Genomic DNA, 19,968 nt, shown 5'->3' with positions numbered 1-19,968 from the left:
CTTATTTCCCAACATCCTCAGTGATTACACTGGTGTTCCATCACATTGGAATCCTCAGTAGAGTTGAGTTCCTCTGTCTTAAGGGAAAGTCTTCTGGATTTGGAGTCAGAGGAACTTGACACTTATCCTGACTTTTTAATTTAATACTTAACCTCTTTGGGACTCAGTTTCCTAATTTGTAAAAATTAAGGGGTTGGAATAGATGATTTTCCAAGGTCCCTTTCTATTTGATATCTGGGAGCCTATGATTGCTTTCAGTTTTAACCTTCTGAAAATGCTCCATAAATATCAGGGGCAAAAGCTCTAGTTTGTTCTTTTTTATTGCCTTAATTATTAGTGGCTTTTTTTTTTTTTTTTAATTAACTTTAGAAGCTATTGTCTTTAAACTATAGAAACTTACAGAGGAGGCTGCTGGAGGATTAGAGGCAAGGGCACCTAGCTATAAGTAGGAGATTTAGCACTTAGTCTTTTTGTTGTCCATCCTTGGCCATATAGGATGTGTTTTTGCAAATGATTTCAAATTGAAGTGTACTAGGGAAATGGAAGGGTGGAGTTCCTTACTTGTGGGGTTGCTGAGCCAAATGTGTGCTTGGATAAATCCTCCCTTCCCCCTCCTAGAATCAGAGCCACCACCCACAAAGGGCAGAGCCAGAAAGGGTGAGTCATAGCAGCTGCCCTAGTGCCTGAGAAAGGCCTCTGGAGAACAATGACAGATTGAAGCCCCTTGGGGCTTTGGGACTTTGCCCATTGAGGCCCTGCTCTCCTGCTTTGCAGCACATACCCTTTGCTCTTACCTGATGAAAGGGAATAGCCACTGTTCCCAGTCGCAAACCCATCCCATCTGATTTTTTTTTTTTTTTAATTATAGTTTTTATTTACCAGATACATGCATGGGTAATTTTACAGCATTGACAATTGCCAAACCTTTTGTTCCAATTTTTCCTCTCCTTCCCCCCACTCCCTCCCCAAATGGCAGGTTGACCAATACACGTTACATATGTTAAAGTATAAATTAAATACAACATATCCCATCTGATTTTTAAAATTTCTTAAGTACTTAATACTGCTTTATCCACTGATTTGCAGACCCAAGTGATCCTGCAGTGCTTGGCACATGACAAGTCCTTAGGAAATGTTTGAATGAATATCTGTAATGGTGATATTGACCCCACTAGATTTTTAACTTTCAGTTGTAAAACCTTGTTGTAAATATATCTTTTTTGTATTTTTAGCAGAATGAAACAGGAATGATTACTGATAACAAAGCTCATATTCATTAACTTACAATCTTATTCTTTCTTGTGGTGAAATTAAAAGTTAAACAGTCCAGTGAGGCCGATTTGTGGTTTTAGTTCTAGGAAAGTGCCCTGGGCACTAGAACAAGTCAGGGAAATGTATATTGACTAGCGAGGCAGGGAGGTAGGTGTAATGTAGAGTTTGTGTCAGGATAAATTATTCATTTGCAATAGCTGGGAAGAAAATGGAGAGAAAATTCTAGATTTGGAGTTGGAAACATGAGTTCAAGAGTTTCAATCCAGGCTCTGGTGCTTCCTTGATGTGACCCCAGGCAAGTCTTTTTACCTTTTCCTGCATGTTTCCTCTTTTGTAAAATGGGCAAAATAATAGCACCTGCCTACGCTGGGCTTCTTGTTAGGACTGAGATTACTTGTATCTAGTGCTTTTCAGCTTTAAAGCGTTTGTATGAATGCTGTTCTTCTTCCTCCCCCATTTCCCCTTTCCCCATGTTTTCAGATAACAAGAACTTTTCTAAGTCTTAATTTCCTCAAGTGCAAAATGAGTATAACATTGTATCTACCTTTAGATGTTGTTATAGTGATGAAATGAGATAATAAAGGCTGTTTCAGGAGCACTCAGACTTTTGGGACAAGCGTTTCTGTAAAGTGATTTGGAATCTGGAAAGAGTTGTGTAAGTGAACTATGATGACATTGTGTTGTTATTAGACCAAATGCCCTGAAAAATGGCAACTGTCTCTCCTATTTACATTTTTTCCTACTTGATTAGGTGAAAGAGGCCATTCTTTACCTCTGTTGCTTATTAGCTTTAACCACTGAATGGGTGTTGCCTTAGTCAAACTGAAACCCGTTAAAGATCTTAGTTTAAGAAGGTCAGATTCTCCCATTACATGCAGGCTCATCTCCAGTTATTTTCATCTGTATCTTTACACTGGACTCAGACGGCTCTGGAGGATAAATTGAGGCAGGTGATCATGCACAGCCCTCCTTGACTTGCATCCAACTCACTTGCATTCCATGTCCTCTTAGAGAAGGAAGGAGAAACCATAGAATATTCTCAATATAACTATGGCAATTGAAAACATAAGTGCCTAATCATGTGAGGGGAACTAACCTGGGAGAGATGGATAAATAAGAGTGTTATCCCTGATAGCTGGAAGCCTCTAGTGAAGGACTTTGCCAGCATCTGTTTGTGTATGTGAGTGTTCCCTTTGGGCTTATAGTCCCCAACTCCTGAATGTGTCTTTTTTCTGTTGTGCTGGTTCTTCTTTCCCCTCCCACTAATTGTCTTCCTTCTCTCCTTTATCCTCTTTCTCTTCTCTTTCTTTTCTCCCTCCAATAAACATCGTCCCAGCCAAGCCTGTGGTAATCATGACCCTTTTCATATCTAGTTTAGTTGCTCCTGAGAACACAAGGTCCTGCAACTTTTTCATCTCACTAGGTCCTAAAACCATAAGATTGAGAAGTGCAGAGGATCTAGTCTGCCTATCTTATTTTGCAGATCGTGGAAAGTGGGTTACAGATTACTTAAGTGATGTATCTGAGGCCTGAGAAAAGCAGCAATTGAGCTACTTTAAACTTTTTCTCCTGCACTAAGTTGCCAGATCTTGCTCGGCTTTACTGATATGGTCTCTGAGGACCCAGGGGCACAGCCAGACCATTACACATAACTAACAACAACAATGAACCCATCTAAGTGTCGTAAATGCCTAGGAAAGATATATATCCAAAAGTCAAAATACAAAGCAGAACCTAAGTGTGTAGAGGTGTGATAACTCCAGGTTTCTCTCTCCTTCCAGGAGTCTGTTTGGGAAAGCTTCTTGGAAGGTGGTAATCTTTGCAGTGAGTTGGGAAGGAAAGGAGCAATAGACCGAGAGAATAGAGGAGGCATTCCAGATCTTGCTTCCCCAAAATGGAAGTGTGACTGCTTCTTTACGTCAAGGCTAAATTTCATCTTTAATAAATGATGGCTTGGCTGTCTTAGCATGCAGACCATTTTATGGTATAGAAGGGAGAGTTTTAATAAATAACTTATTAAGAACAGTAAACTTAAGATTCTGCCTGCTTGTTTTGGAGTCTATTAATTGTCTATTGAGCTGAGGGAAAAGTGAGGAAGAGTTGTTGTATACTGCAGTGGTCCTCAAACTTTTTTAAATAGGGGCCAGTTCTACTCCTTCAGACTGTGGGAGGGCCGGACTATAGTAAAAACAAAAACTCACACTCTGTCTCCGCCCCTCAGCCCATTTGCTATAACCTGGCAGGCCACATACATGTCCTCAGCGGGCCGCATCTGGTCCATGGGCCGTAGTTTGAGAATCCCTGGAGAATAAGCTTTGGTTGAATGTTTGAAAATTCAATTTAGTCCTTCCTACTTTGTGAGATAAGCTTTTTCTTTTGCAGACATATTTTCCTTAAGATGATTTTTAGCAGGTATTTTTAGATAACGTGATGAAGTCTTTCTAAAGAGGGTGAATTTTTTTTTTTTTTTTCTTTTAAAAAGAACATCACCCAAGAGGATTTTATCTTAGCCCCTTCTGGTGTATTATACCAATCATCTGAATGAAGAATGTTAATTCTGTTTGCTAGGATTTAATTTATTCAAGTAAAGAATTTTAAGGGACAGCTAGGTGATACAGTGGATAGGATGTTGAGCCTGGAGTTAGGATGTTCTGAGTTCAAAGGTGATCTCAGACACACACTAGCTGTGTGCGTCACTTAGCCCTGTTTGCCTCAGGTTCTTCATATGTAAAATGAGCTGGAGAAAAAAATGGCAATCCACTCCAGGATCTGCTGAGAAAATCCTAAATGATGGTCACAGGACTGAAACAACTCGGGAACAACAAAAAATGTTACTATTTTTTCTTACATATATAAATTTCATCCTATCCATGTATCTTACATGGGTAGGATGCTTTTTCATCTAATTTTTTGGTGCATTGAATATAAGAAAATGTTTGTATTGGTGGGAGTGGGTTGGGAAGAGAGAAGAGATTGACTTGCTCAGCATAAAAAAAAGAGAACAAATTTGAGGTGGAATTTAAATCTACTTCTTTATGAATCCAAGGCTCTTTTTCATTGTACCTTTATGTTTGAAAAGTGCTAGAAGGAGTTTGTGTGTGGATTTATTTAGCCAAAGGCAACATCTGGAGTCTTTTCCCCTAATTTCCAATGGGATGAACAAGTAAATGGTATTTATGGTTGGAAATTTGAAAAATTCTCAAATAGTTAATGCTGGCCAGGTGTGCTGTTGGGTGTGTTCTGGGGAATTTAGGACCCTCCTTGCAGATTTGTTTTACAGACAACTAAGATGCTGAGCTATTTAATTAGGGGGAATATCTGCTTTTAAAAAATTGGCCCCAATTTTTGGCACTTCAGAACCATAGTCATTTTCATATAACCTGTATTTACACTAATATTTCTACATAATGTTTGGGTTAACCCAATTTCACTTGGAGCTTACATGATTTGTCTTAGAGCTTTATAGTTCATTCACTAATCAGATCTTCCATTTAGTAGCTTTGTTTGTGGTCTTTCTTTTAAAAAAATAAGATACAAATGCACTGTTTCCATTCAGGTTGTGGTTATTATCATTGTTCTATCTTTCTGTAACATTTGACTTTTAAACAAAATCGCTTCTGTTTTTTCAGCTTCTCCAGCTTCCACAAAGACGGGCCAAGCAGGGAGTTTGTCCGGCAGCCCGAAACCTTTTTCTCCACAAGCTTCAACCCCTCTTCCAGCAGTCAAGACAGAGAGAGCTTCCACTCCTGGAAGCATTCTGAATCTGAACCTCGGTCAGTTTTAACCTTCCTTGTCTTGTGGTGGAATGATTTATATGTATGTTTGTTTGTGAAAGGATCATTGATGTACTGGAAAGAACCAAAGCCAAGTTTAATCTTTCTTGGTATCATCTTTGTTTAATGTTGCTGGATTGGGAATAGAATTTAGAGGGACTTAGCATTTCTCTCTCTCACAATAAAGGCAATAAGGGAATAAGTATTTATTAAGCACCTGCTGTGTGCCAGACACTGTACTAAGTGTTTTACAATATTATCTCATCATATAAGCTCCTTTGGTTGGTTCTGAGGAATCCAGGAATTGAACTGAAGCCATTTCCTCAGCACAATGGAATACATTTGAATTGTGAATTTTGTTGGAGTAATTGTTCTTGATACTCTAGTCTTCTCTTCAGTTTATGAAGGAAACTCCTCTGTGAGCCCTCCAGTGGGATTTGAATTTTGTCTGAGGTTATGCCTCCAATGGAATGGAAGAGAATTCAGACCATTTCACGTCTGTTCTTTCTAAGATGTGGCTCAGATCTAGTTCTTCTCTTTTGATGGGGTGGGCACTCACTGATATAATTTGAAGTGAATATGGTTTTCTTGTTGCCTAAGAATAACTGCCTTATGAGATCCCACACACGAATAAATAGGGGTCCTTCTGGCCAGGTTTGGAAAACCCTCATTTTCCTGACAATGTTATTTCTGCCAACCCACTCTGATTCCCACTCTTTTCTATTTTTTGTCCAGCTAAAGAAAAGAAATAGTTTTTTTTTTTTTTTTTTTTTTTTTAAAGGCCATGGTGGGGTAGGAGAACACCCACGTTGACATTTCTTCTGTACCAGTCATGTGGTATGAGCAGATTCATGTAGTCCTTTGTCACCTCTGACTCAGTGGGCCTTTCATCAGGATAGGAGCCATTTAGGGGATGTCCTTTGGACAGGTGGGAGGCCCATCTGAAGCATAGAGAACAAAGACTCTTTGGGCTTGGCAGTGCTTCTGGATTTTCTGTAATGATTGATTCATCTTTGAGAGTTTTTCTGGGTAGGCAGACTAGTTGCAATTCACTTCAGTTGTTGAATTGAACTGAGGCCCGGATTGGTGTTCTAGTATAAGAATGTTTATACATATATGAATACAATTTATGAATCTTGTCTCTCTAGCTACATATATGTTTGTATATTATATGTATATCTCTAAATATATGCCCAGGTATATGTGTGTGCATGTATATGTGAGTTGGGTAGGGTGACTATTTTTGATTCTCATTTTACAGTCAAGGACATTGAGGCTGAGAGAAATTTTAGGTTCTTAGCAGTTATGTAGTTCTAAATCCCTCACTTCACAAGGGAGGATTGGCTGAGGACCAGAGAGGTGGACTGATTTGTGCTAAAAAGCACAGCCCAGGATTTGAACAGAAACTGCTATTTCCAGATTCTCCAGTCCCATGATGAAACTTTCTTTTGGGGTGACTAGTTCAAGGCAAGTAAGTGGCGAGGAAGGGCTGAAGCCAGGATTTTTGGCTTCAATCCAATGGTGTTCTCTCTTCTGTAATGCTTCTTATTGGTGACCATTGTACAGTGGACTTGGATGTACATTGGGAGGAATTGAACTGAAATCTCTTGGGGATCTGGGAGAGAAGCCAGGCAGTCAAGTTATCTAGGAGTACTGCAACAAGTCCCAGGGCCTCGACTCTTGTTTGCTTCTTGTACCAAACAGACAGAAAAGGGAACCTCTTCCCCAGAGAGGGTGCCCAGATATGATGTCTGACTGTCAATCAGCACGTTTCAAGCCGAGTTCCTGTATGTGAGTACAGGCAGCCTGGACCCTCAGAATGCCATGTGACTTGGGGCAAGTTATTTCCCCTCTTAGTGGGTTTTCTTCTCTGTAACACAATGCGGGGTAGCTGGGATACAGTACCAAGACTTGAGTGCTGATTCCTGTGGGTCTCAGTTTACCCCTCTGTACAATGATGAGCTTGATTCAAATCTCCAGGGTATCCTCTGCAGTTCAGTGTATGGAGAGTTCTGGTCATAGTCAGGAAGACCTGAGCTCGAATCCAGCCTCAAACATTTACTAGCTCTTTGATCCATCCCTTTGGGCAAGTCACTTAATTTCTATTTACCTCATTTGCCTCATCTGTAAATGGGTATAGTGTGAGCTCCTATTTCCCAGGATTGTTTTGTTGATCAACCAAGATAATGTTTGTAAAATAAAGCATTTAGCACATAGTAGAATAAATGCTTATTCCTTTTCTCCTTTTCCTCCTTCCCTATTCTGTGATTGCCATATAAATGAACTTTTTTCATTTTTAATTTTTTTCAAGTGACTATAATATGGAACAAAATTAATCTTCTCTTCCTTTTGGTTTGCCTCTAATCAGACCTCTTATCTTGTAACTGTTTATCTTTGGTTAAACTAAATTCAGGAGTTCATTAGCACTGGGATCAAAAGTTGCCTTTCTGCCCTGGGAGCCCTTAGAGGTTTGTTGACCTAAAGTGAAGGGAATATGGTCCAGTTCTATGAATTCCTCTGGGTTTATGCCTCTGCTATTTGAGGGAGACTTTTCTTTGATCTGCTGAAAATGCAAGACCCTCCAGACAGAGATGGCCTTTCCTTATTTGTTAGGAGATAACTTCGAGACCTTCTGCTGGGCATAGAGCCTGAAGATAACCTTCCTTTCCTGGCTTCTTTCTTGGCCAGTGAAGTGGTCAGGAGGAGCAGTGAGTTCATGGGTAGGACTCTCTTTGTCAATAATCTAATTCTCTAAATCAGCCATTGGGCTCATTGATTATCTATTATGAAGCCTTGGCTCTTTCTGCAGAACACAGGTGTTATAGGTGGGGCCAGCAGACAAGTGTTCTCACTTGGATTGGACACTGGACTCATTACTATTGAATAAGAATGAAATAGTTGGCAAACAGGGGTTTGACACCGAATCGTCATGGGGTCATATGCCTGTTCCAGACAGAATTGCAGATTGATTAGGAGAGTTGATTAGGAGAGACAACAGCTGAAAGGAAAAGTTGGCAAGAGGTAGGAGGAAGGCCTGGCACATTCCAAGGGGGAAAGAACTACTGGGAAGATTATCCTCTAGAGAGTCTTGACTGGGGAACTAATAAGCTTTCTTTTTGTCTGCTTCTACAGGTGGATGCATTTGGGAGGCTTTGGAAGAATGAATGTAATAGAATAATAACAATAGCAATAATAATGATAGTTAGCATTCATATGCACCTTAAAGTTTGCAAAGTGAGTTATGAGACAATATTGTCTCATTTGATCCTCATGTGTGTTTGGAAGTAGATATTCTAATCCCCATGTTACAAACTGAGGTAGACAATTCTGGGATTTGAGTGTTTTTACTATTCTCATTTTACAGGTGAGGAAACCAAGGTAGATTCTGGAGATAAATGGTATTATTATCCTGAAATTGAGGCAGGCTTATTTTACTGGCCAAGGTCACACAGCTTGAGGCTGGATTTGCACTCAGATCTAACTCCAAGTCTATTGTGACATTTAGCTGCCTCGATTTCCTTACTGCTGGGGAAATCCTCCTCTTCCCCAGGACATGTTATTCATTTTCCTTCCCTTTTTTGTGATTTTTTTTTTTTTCCCCTAAAATGATGTAGTTTTTTTTTGTATTTCAGGTTTAAGTCAAAAGTTCACTCCTAAAATAGAATTTGCTATTCCTGATGAATGCACCTCAGCAGATGTCCTCTGCTAATTTTAAACTTTTAAGTTTCCTAAAGGTCAGAATATCCTTTATAATGAAATGTACTATGAGTTTTCTGAATTAGGAAAGACTTTCTGTGGGAAAGAGGGGATATTAATAATGAGATAATGATAACAATAATAGCTCACATTCTTATAGTGTTTTAGAGTTGTAGAGCACTGTGATTATAATTCACACCTTCATGAGAGGAAATGTCATGCAATAAGAGTGCTGAGACGGGACTTAGGACCCCACTGTGTGATGTCCAACAAATTAATTAACTTCTCTTATTTTCTTCATTTGTAAAATGAAAGTATTGGATTTAATAATTTCTAAGGTCCCTCCAGTTCTCAATCTAATTAGGTCCTCTGACTCTGGGAACATAAGGGCTTAGTATAAGCTGTGTTTCCAGTAAGTATCTGATGTCTTAGTAACAAGCAGGCAGCTGAGCAGAGAGTGCCTACCACCTGATGGAAGAACTTGGTCAGAGGTGAACCATAGAGGATGATGGACCAGAATTCCCAGGTGGTTTTAGGAAAAGAAGCAGGTGAGCCAGGAATTTTTTAGTAGTTCGGTTTGGGAGTAAGGCAGCAGTGAAAGTTACAGTCAAGGAGCAAGAGCAAAAGATGCAGTGTGCTGAGAGCGGCTGGTAATTGGTCAGTGGAGGTTAAAGAGAGGCTTCTGCTACTGTTACATTATCTTGTATATGCCTAAAGGCTCTCATAAATGTTGGTGCTCCATGCTTAGATTCATAGGAACCTCAAGTCCCAGAATATAGGAGGGCAAGGCTCAAAGGGACATTGATGTTCTAGCTGGCAGAAAACTTAGAACAGGATTCTAGAGCCAAAAAGGACTTTAAAGATCATCTGGTCTAGGAATCCATGATTATGGATGGGGAAAAAAAAATACAGTTTTATTTTCACTAGCTTCTAATGGAAACATTTCTTTCAATTATAAGAACATAGGTCATGCCTTTTCTGAGAAGGAGTTCATAGGTTTCATCAGGCTGCCAAAGACATCTGACTCATAGAAAGCTTAAGAATATTTCATTTAGTCCAGTGCTCTTATTTTATAGAGTGAAAACTGGGGGAACTCCCAAAAACTCTGCCCAAGGCTAAACAGGTAGTGTTTAAACCTAGTTCTCCTGGTTCCCAGTTCTCCTTGGATATTTAATTCATGACTTGATTCATCAAGCTTTTAAACTGATCTTTTTGAGGGGTTAGGGGTTTGGGGAGTAGGGGGAGGGTGAATAGGGAAGGATTAAATTAGCAGATTTCTTCTTTGAGAGCCTGGGAGAATTCCCCTGGGCAGTAGATGAAGGAAGGCTTGATGCTGGTGTGGAGATTTGTTTTTTGGAAGGGAAATTCCTGCGAAGGTTTTTGGTAGGCAAAACTTTGAGAAGCACAGCTAAAATCTTTCCAAATTTTCTTTACATCTCTCTCTCCCTCCCCCTCTTTTAACAACGTTAAAGAGAATTGGATGAATACAACAGCAAGTTGGTTTAGACATGAGATCTAAGCGTGACTCACTCTGATCTTGGGCAACTATACTTTCTTCCTATGTAAGATAGAGTAAGAGTTAGATTAAGTTATGTTCTTAACTTGGACTCCGGGGGTAGTTAGGTGACACAGTGGAAAGAGTGTTGTACCTGGAGACGGGCAGACCTGAGTTCAAATTCAGCCTTGAACACTTAGTAGAATCATTTATGTGATACTAGTCAAGTGACTTAACTTAGTTTCTTTATTTGCAAAATAAGGATAATAATAATAACACTTAGTCCAGGGGTGCTTGTGAAGATCAAATGGGTTGATAGTAATGTGCTTAGCACAGTGCCTGATACATCGGAGGTGCTTAATAGATATTAATTAATTTGTTAAAACTTGTTTGAATTTAAACAACTTGAAATAAGTTTCTCTCTTGATGATTTTGTATGTCTTTGAGAAAGATGATGGTATAAATAAATACGCAGTATAATTCTCCAATTCTGTATCTGCTCTAAATTCATTTTGCTGGAGTTCTTTAATTGGCGTCATTGGTTCTGAGCATTGCTAGTGAAGTTGCAAAGTAATTTAGGGTTAAATAACTTATATAATAAAATGTCTTTCAGATCGGAGCAAGGTGGATATGGACCTGAAAGAACTGAGTGAGTCTGTTCAGCAGCAGGCAGCCCCTGTGCCCCTCATTTCACCCAAAAGGCAGATTCGAAGCCGGTTCCAGCTTAACCTCGACAAGACCATAGAGAGTTGCAAAGCACAATTAGGTATGTCTTGGTCATGAATCAAAGTGGGACACAGAGGTTAGATTTTTATTTTCAGCAAGTGGATTTCCTTCGTGGTTAATTATTTGCCAGCTATCGGTTAATAATTATATGAGAAGAGAATTTGATCCAAACTCTGAGTGAGTTATTCTTTAGCTGGGAGGCAACAATATACAGAGGAAATTTCCTTCTAGGAAAATAGTTTTTCTTTTAAAAACCCTATCAACTCAGGGTTTCCTGTGCTGCTATCTTAGCAACAATATTTATGTGGCATTGAAAACCATGCTTTTGCTCAATCTTCTACTTCTAGTCTGGTCTGTTTATTAGATCCTAAACCTGCCCCAGGAGTATGTGGGGTATTCAGTGAGGGCTGCTCATCCATCATTGGTGTCCAACCTGCTAACAGCTCTCACATACAGCTACAAGAAGCCGAGGGATGTGAAGTGGTAACACACCTGGGAAAGCTATTTTGACAGATAGGCTAAACCCAGTTAAGGATGAACAGCCAGCCTCAAACCCATCAATGAGTTAGGGATATGTCTACCCTAAGTGTGTGAAGACTTCCTCCCACTGGAGTGGGAGCAATGATGATGAGAGCAATTTGTTCCAATGATGGTGAAGGAAGTTGAAGCACATGCTGTGGAGAGCTTGGAGCTTGGTCAGACATCAGATACGCCGAGGTCATCCGTTGCATCCTGAGCCATTGTCTGGACATTCTTCTTGACTTTCGTGTTACCATTGGGCTTTGATGACTTTGGAACAGTTTGTCCTTTGAAAAAAGGACAAACAATCGGGCTGCCCCAGTATTTTCCTGCGGCAGTTCAATAAATGAGCATTAGTGTGGTGTGGTGGATAGAGTGCTGGCTCTAGAATGGGGGCTTAGAGTGCCTCTGATACAACTCTGACCATGGGCAAGTCACCCAATGTCTGAGCTTCAGGTTCCTCATCTATAAAATGGGGAAAGGGGAGGTTAAACTAATTGCTGTCAAGGTCTCTTCCAGGTGTAATTTAAAATCTTACAAACTTGGAACAGCTGAATGGCGCAATGGATAGAACACTTCAGCCCTGAAGTCAAAAGGACCCGGGTTCAAATCTGGCCCTAGACACTTAACACTTCCTAGTTGGGTGACCCTAGGCAAGTCATTTAACCCCAATTGCCTAAGACAAAAAAAAACAAAAAACAAAATCAAACAAACAACTTACAAACTTTAATTCATTGCATGGAGTTAAGATCTGGATTCAGATCACAGTTCTGCTACCAGTAGCCTCTATAACTTTGGGTACCTCACTACATTTTCATTTCCTCATTTGTAAAATTGGGGCATTGAACTAGATGTATTGTAAATCAACAAGGTGGTAGACTGGGGGATAATAATAGGGGCACTTACATAACCCTTTTAAAGTTACTTTTCAAATATTATCTCATTTGATCTCATACCCATCCTGGAAAGACAGGTATTGTTGTTATCCCCATTTTACTGATGAGGAAACTGATGTTGAGCAAGATTAAGTGACTTGTTTGTTTGCTGTATAGCTTGTAAGTATCTGAGATAGAATTTAAATTCTGACACCAAGGCAAATGTTCTGCTGTACCACTTAGTACTTGTAGTATTCTATTTTGCATGTGAGAAAAAAACCAAAGTTTTGAGAATGGAAGAGTAAAGTTAATAAAGTTGAGATGGTGCAGAGATGGGCTTGGGTCCATGCTATATGAAGACTAGTGAAGGAAACTGGACTTGATTAGCTTGCAGAAGGCTCCAAGGGTCATAAGTATAAAAGAACCCTTCTGTGGAAGAGAGATAAGAATACACTTTGGCCTCAGAGGCTAAAACTAGGAGCTATGGGTGGATGTTGTAAAAAAGACCCATTTTGGGCTACATGTTAGGAAAAACTTCCTAATTATCAGAATTGTCCAAAAGTGCAATGGATTCCTTGGAAGTTCACAGTTTCCCCTTTCTTGAAGATCTTCCAGCAGAACCTAGATGACTACTTGTCAAGTATGTATTGGTTCTTTTTACATTTTTATTTTATTTTCAATTCTGAATTCTCTTTCTTCCTCCTTCCTTTTTCCCACTCAAGAAGGGAAGAACAATAAAACACATTGCAAATGCGTATAGTTGCATAAGACAAATTCTTGTAGTAACTATACTCAAAAAAAAAAAAAAAAAGAAAGAAAGAAAGAAGGAAAGAGAGGAAAGTATGCTTCAGTCTTTTCTCTGGCTTCACTCTGGAGGCGAATAATATATTTCATCATGAATCATTTGGATTTGTGATTGGTCTTTCAAAGTTGTTTGTCTTTACAATGTTGTTATTGCATAAATTGTTCCCCTGGTTCTACTCAGTTAACTTTGGAACAGTTCATACAGGTTTGAAGTAGTTAACTGCCAAGATACCTTTCACCTCTCAAATTCTGTGATTCTTTGACTTGAACCCAAGACCAAGGTTGGTTTTTAATCACATCATGTTACCTTTCCTATTCATAAGAATCTACTTTCCTCTCTAATGTTTGACAAGGAAAATGTTTGCATGGGGGTCACAGTGATGAGATTTCCTTCTCTTGGTTGACTCACAGGTTTTTCTTCTTCCCATCTAGGAATAAATGAAATCTCGGAAGATGTTTATACAGCAGTAGAGCACAGTGATTCTGAAGATTCAGAGAAATCGGACACGAGTGACAGTGAGTACATCAGCGAAGATGAGCAGAAGACTAAGATTGAACAGGAGGAGACAGAGGACAAGGAGAGTAGCCGGACGGACAAAGATTCGACTGCTTTGAAAAAAAAGCCTAAACCTCCCACTCCAGTGGAAATCAAAGAAGACTTGAAAAGCACATCACCCCCCACTGAAAAATCAGACCCCTTAGTCAAAGAAAAGCCCGCTGCAGATCCTGAAAAGGATTTTCCAGAAAAGGTCAAGACTTTGCCCCATCCTGTGAAAGAGAAAATTAAAGGCAAAGATGAGACAGATTCCCCTACTGTACATTTAGGTCTGGACTCTGATTCAGAGAGTGAACTTGTCATAGATCTTGGAGAAGATCACTCTGGAAGAGAGGGACGGAAGAGCAGGAAGGAATCCAAGGAGCCCCCCTTGAAACAAGAAGGTGAGCTTTGTCAGTTTCAAGATGTTCTCATCTGGTATCTTGTCACCATCGTGTACCTAGGGGTTATTTAATTCAGTTTGATTCATCAGACATTGGGCAAACACTATGTGCGAGGCAAGGTGCTCCAGGCAGTATCAAGATAGACTGCTTCCTTCCATAAGTGAAGTGGTGCAGCGGCTAGAGCATTGACCCTTGCATCGGGAACATCCGAGTTCAAACCTGGCCTTCAACATTTATTAGCTGTGAGATGCAGGGCAAGTCACTTAACTTTGGTCTTAGTTTCTTCAACTGTAAATTGAGAATGGTATTAGCACCTTCCTTGTAGGGTTGTTGTTGTGAGGATTAAATGAGGTCATATTTGTAAAATGCATTGCACAGTGCCTAGCATATAGTTGGGGCTTAATAAATGATTGGTCTCTTTCCCCCTTCTCTTCAAGGAACTTATTTTCTATTAGGGAGAGACAGATAGAGATGAACAGATTAGATAGATTATGCCAGACACTCTGCTAAATGCTGAGAATACTAAAATACCTGAACAAGATGGTCTCTCCTTTCCACTATCTCAGGTTCTGGTAGAAGGCGACAAAATGTAAAGCATGGCGGAGAGTTAGGGAGCCTCTTGTAGAGAGGCAGAGCAGGGCATGAAGTGGAGAATCATGGCTACACACCATTACAAAATGGCAACCTTGGCAGGGACACCTGGATTCACTGACTGGCGAGCAGAACTCGGGATGGAATCGTCCCTAAGGGCAAGGCAGCTGGTGGGGAGGTGAACGAGAGAGTGAGTTGAGTAGGAAGATATGTGTACAGAGATAATTAACCGTGATGAAGAGGGAATACATTCAGACATGGGGGACTACTTGTGCATAGGCGTGGATGCAGGAGAATATGGTATATTATGTAGAGGGGAACAGCTCCTGGGCAAGATTGATTAGAATCCAGAGTGCATGAAGGGAACTAACAAGAAATTAGACACCAAAGGTTAGAAATGAGCTATATTGGATCTAATGCAGGCTAAAGTTGTGTTTTATGCTTGAGGCAGTAAGGAGCCACTGAAGAGTTTGGAGTGAATTTGATAGTGATAGAGAGTGGATCAGAGAGAGGAGACATTGGGCATTAGGAGACTATTGCACTCATCCAGGTGAGATGTTACAACTAGGGTGGGAGTTGTGTTTGTGGAGAAAAGGGCAGATACTAGAAATGTTTCAGTGGTGGAGTTTTCTCCTTTGATCCTCACGCTGGCTCTGTGAGATAGAGAAGCTGCTCTTATTTTTATTTTTATAGATGAAGAAACTGAAGTTCAGAGTGGAGATTTTTGCCTAGTCACACAGCTAGTCACAGAGTTAATCCAACCGTAGAGCTGGAAAGGGCCTCACAGATCATGTAGCCCAACCCCCTCATTTTACAGATGAGGTAATTGAGCAAGACTGAACTAGGCCTGGAGCCCAGGTTCCATAATTACTGAGGCTCCATCCACCCAGCCACAGTTATTTTTAAGTTGTATCCACAGTTTTTGTTCTGATCTCATAGAACTTTGTCCTTTAGCAGCATTCTAATTGTTTTTGTCTACCCTTTATTCGTCGTCACCAAAGGGTTTTCCCTTAGTAAAGTATTAAGGGCATGTGTTCTTGTGTAATTCCCTGTGCCCTCTCCTGCACCTCCCCCATGTATTTAAACATGTTAAAAGATTTCTTTGCTATTAGTAATTTTCAGCTTCTTTGTCCTTTTCATTCTATTTAAAATGATTGGCCTGAAGAACATCAACAAACATGAACATTTCCATATACAAAGAACAGAAAAAGAGAATTATATATACAGCCAAGAGTATTACATATAGCATGGTTTTTTAAAAAAAAATTATGGATATTTCAAGAATCTTATCAAGTTTAAATTTTATATAACTTAATGGATGCCTATTCCCTTCTTTTTTAAACTTTTTCTTCCCTTTCTTAGGGATAGGCATCACAGCCACACTCTTTCCATTACCACCTCCTTCAAAAAAAGATAGCTCTCAATTAACTAATATAGACAAATCCACCAAATTTGTACATTATTGATGTCTGGAAATGTAAACTTTTACTTTTCTCTTTTGAGAGGTCTGAAACTGCTTCATCATCAGCCCTCACAAGATGTGATTTTTACAGTTTTTGAGGATGTTTTCCTGTACCTTATTATACTCAGTGTATAAATTATTCCCCTCACGTCACTTGGCCTCAGTTCATGATAATTGTGTATAGAATGGATTTGACAAGGTGGCAGAAGAATGAGGAGGCCATCACACTAGATGGCAGTTTGGAATCCTTTATCCAATCTTGATGAATTTCAACATTAATTTCTTTTACTCTTATTGTGGTTATCTCTGACACACAGTAAGTACTTCAGAACTGATTTGTATCTCTCTCCATTTATCTACTCCAAGGTCCCATGCAGAGTTTGGGTGGTAAGATAAGGGGCCCTAAGTGTGGTCCTCCAATCCCTGGAAGATCCTCAAGAACTTTTCTCTGGGTTAAAACAGTTTTCCCAAAAAGGACTAATACATTTTGATTTGGGATATGGCAAATACCCATAAATAAAACTCAGAGTAGGGTGGTCCTCAGTAATGTTTAAGGGCAAAACTAAGCATTTGAAAAACTAGATTCTCACCTAGAAGTAACTTTGGAATAAGAGTTTTAGAAGCCTGAGGAACCCCTGTAGATCACCTTGCTTATTAGTATCTATCTTTTAGGGATGTAACCCCAAGGTCACACAGATATGAACTGTGGTCTCTGACTTTAAATTTATTACCCTTTCTGCTATTGCTACTTTATTTTTGTAGAGGTTACTGAGATTTAACGTTAGAAGGAAGTCTGGATGACTAAATAGATCTTGGGGCAGAATGATATGAAAGAGGCCTGTTTAAAAACAAAACAAAACAAAAAACCCGAGGGTGAGGTTTTTGGTGTGATGGGAGTGAGTTCTATAAAAGCTAGTGTCATTCTAGGGAATTGATAAAAGGGCTATTAGGTCTGTGGGTGAGGATGATGAAAATGATACTACGACCAGCACACATTTATACATCACACCACCACCACTGCTTCCACCCACTTAGACAACACTAACACCAAACAAATAGACATCACCCCCATTTATGCACCCATACCAGTAACATCTAATATTTAGACAATACCAGTTTTGGTCAGAATCTCTAAGGATCTTCTCCTCCCAGATTGATTCTGTCTGTCTGTCTGTCTGTCTGTCTATCTATCTATTATCTATCTGTATTTAAACATTGTCCAGAAATCTATTCTGATGATACTTTCCTATTTAAATTCTTTTAAAAAATAAATTATTTCATTGAAAACATTGAATATCAACATAATCTATATTTCATTAGTAACTTTAATGTTTTAATTTTAGTGCATAAAATATCTTTTTCTCCTATTTTTCCTTATTACAACCCACTCATTCACCTTCCCTGACCTCCCTTTGTCCCAGTAAAAGTGTTCCTATGTTGTTAAAACAAGTTGACACCCAAATGAATATATAGAACTATACTGTTTTTAACATCACATCCAGCCTTCCTCCCTGACCATATTACCATCTGTCCTACAAGTAGATGTGTATAACTTCCCCTTACCTCCCTCCTATCCACCTCTTGTTCTGGCTATAATATTCAAATGAACTATACTATTGCTTCTGTAAAGAGTTCATTATCTGCCTTTTTGATCAACTGCCCACCACGTTGATATTTTTGTCTCAATTCTTACCCCGTCCTTAGTCATGGAATGGGCTTCGTTAAACAGCCTTGGGAAAACCTTAATTTAGAAAGACCAAGGTCACCCACTGCATCCTGGTGTGTTGCCTTTTATTCAATGACTGTGTAGGAGATGACTTTGCACACCTCTGCCTCAATTAAATCTGCTTCATGTACAAGTCAAAGCATTACCCTTATGATCATAGTCTTCTTTGAGACCTAGGGATGAACAACACAACATCTAACATTTATGTGATAATGGCAGCCAACATTATATGCCACTTAACATTTAAAACACAACACCTAGCATTTATACAAGACTATCTTCTAATATTTATATTACAAAATAACACTACCTAATATTTATCCAGTATCACTTACCATTAATATAATGCTTTAAGATTTTGCTTGAGATAGTATTTCATTCAGGATACAGATAGAACTTTGGAGCCAGGGGGCCTGGCCGAGGGATATGGTGGAAGGCCATGAAGTCACATCACTCATCATTGCTCTAGACTAGAAGTGTCAAATGTGATTGGCTGCATACAGTACTCTCCAGTGAGAGTACTAGATTGGGCAATAATTAACAGATTACATAAAAATAAAACATAATATTACAGTTTAAAACTAAATCAATATGTAGCTTAATTGGTAGAGAAAATTTTCTTGTTTTAGGAGAGTTCTCTGTCAGTGAAGTGATAGGTCCAATCTCTCTCTTTAATTTGATTTTTGCATTTGATATAACAATTCTGTGTGGTATAGATACAATGGAGATTATTTTCCCCATTTTATAGATGAAGGTTAGGACTCTTTGCTTACTTCACCTGAGCCTTTTCATTGGTGTTGCTTTCTGCCTGAATTGAGGAGAATATCCCCTATCTAGTGTGTCCTGTAAATGGTGGAGGACACAAGGCTCTGCAGGGAAGAGGTGAAGGGGAAGGAGAGAATTGTAAGGAGCTCATATGTGAACCTTTGGTAATTTTGTGTGTCTCTCTGCTCAGCACATCCAGTGAGGGGATTGGAAAAAATAGTGATATTATCATTATTGGAGGGATAATTAATTGGATTTAAATTTTATTACAATAGGCAATTGAGAAACTTTATATACCAGTTATTATGAGAATAATGACAAGAAATTTAGCATTCCATAGCAGATAGAAAACTGGCCTTGGAGTCAGAGCTGGGTTAAGGTTCTGCCTCTATGCTAACTATGTGACTGGGGGCTGGTCACCCACTGCCCAGTGACACAGACCATTCTCTAATACTGAATTGTAGAGGAAGCTTCCGTTCCTTACTCCAAGTAAACCTTATAGGAAGTACACTTCCTTTTCCCCCAAAAGTGATAGGAATCTCGATTACTTTCTGGTTACGCAGCCTTTTTTACATGAATTAATCTTGAAATGTTGGGTAACACTAGATTAGAATTGGAGACTACTTAGTGCCATGACCCCAGAAGAACACTTGCCTAAAGTTCATTTGGTTGGTCAATGAAGAGCCAGGGGTCAAACCCAGATCTTCTGGCTGATCCCAGCTCAAGTATTCTTTCTACTACATATAAACTCCTTTCTCTAAGATGTAAAAAGCACAGCCATAGAATAAAGGGAATCTGTTTCCTCACCTATAAAATTTGGAAGCTGAATTTGGTGATGTCTTAGACCCCTTTAATGACTGTGATTATTATAGTCTAGTTTTATTCTTGGATTTTTTTGGGGGAAGATGGGTGTTTCAGAATAGAGTTCTGCTATTTTTAGAAATGACCTTGTTTTTAAATTCAATGATATTTTAATTTTCCAATTATATGTAAAGACAGTTTTCAACATTCATTTTGATAAAATTTTGTGTTCCAAATTTTTTTCTCCCTCCCTTCCTTACTCTTCTCTCCCAAGACAAGGCTAGTATTTTAGTTAAATTACTTGGACTCTTCATTTAGGTTTTAGTATATAGTTCTCGAATAGGCTTGCTAGAGGCATGAGGATGAGGATGAGTAGGAAATAAAGTATGGAGGCTACTTGGCCAATGATAATGAATGGTTGTTCTACTGGTTGGCCACCGATTCAGGTAGTAAGTAATTTGATATAGGTTATGCATAAATAACCAAGAAATTATATTTTTTATTTTTAAAACACATGCAAGATA

The 19,968-nt window shown here is 39.2% G+C and overlaps 1 protein-coding gene across 1 annotated transcript in view; it reads left to right on the top strand.

Annotated features, from left to right (window-relative positions):
* Window positions 1–19,968, top strand: part of ZMYND8 (zinc finger MYND-type containing 8) — a 115,079-nt gene that overhangs the window by 71,998 nt on the left and 23,113 nt on the right. Inside the window, 3 exon segments of the mRNA XM_074288547.1 lie at window positions 4,902–5,045; window positions 10,850–11,002; window positions 13,593–14,099. Of these exon segments, the coding sequence (XP_074144648.1) occupies window positions 4,902–5,045; window positions 10,850–11,002; window positions 13,593–14,099 (804 nt within the window).

The sequence above is a fragment of the Sminthopsis crassicaudata genome, chromosome 2, assembly GCF_048593235.1.
Source record: "Sminthopsis crassicaudata isolate SCR6 chromosome 2, ASM4859323v1, whole genome shotgun sequence".
NCBI classification, from domain to species: Eukaryota; Metazoa; Chordata; class Mammalia; order Dasyuromorphia; family Dasyuridae; genus Sminthopsis; species Sminthopsis crassicaudata.
This window is presented reverse-complemented; position numbering and strand designations above follow the sequence as displayed.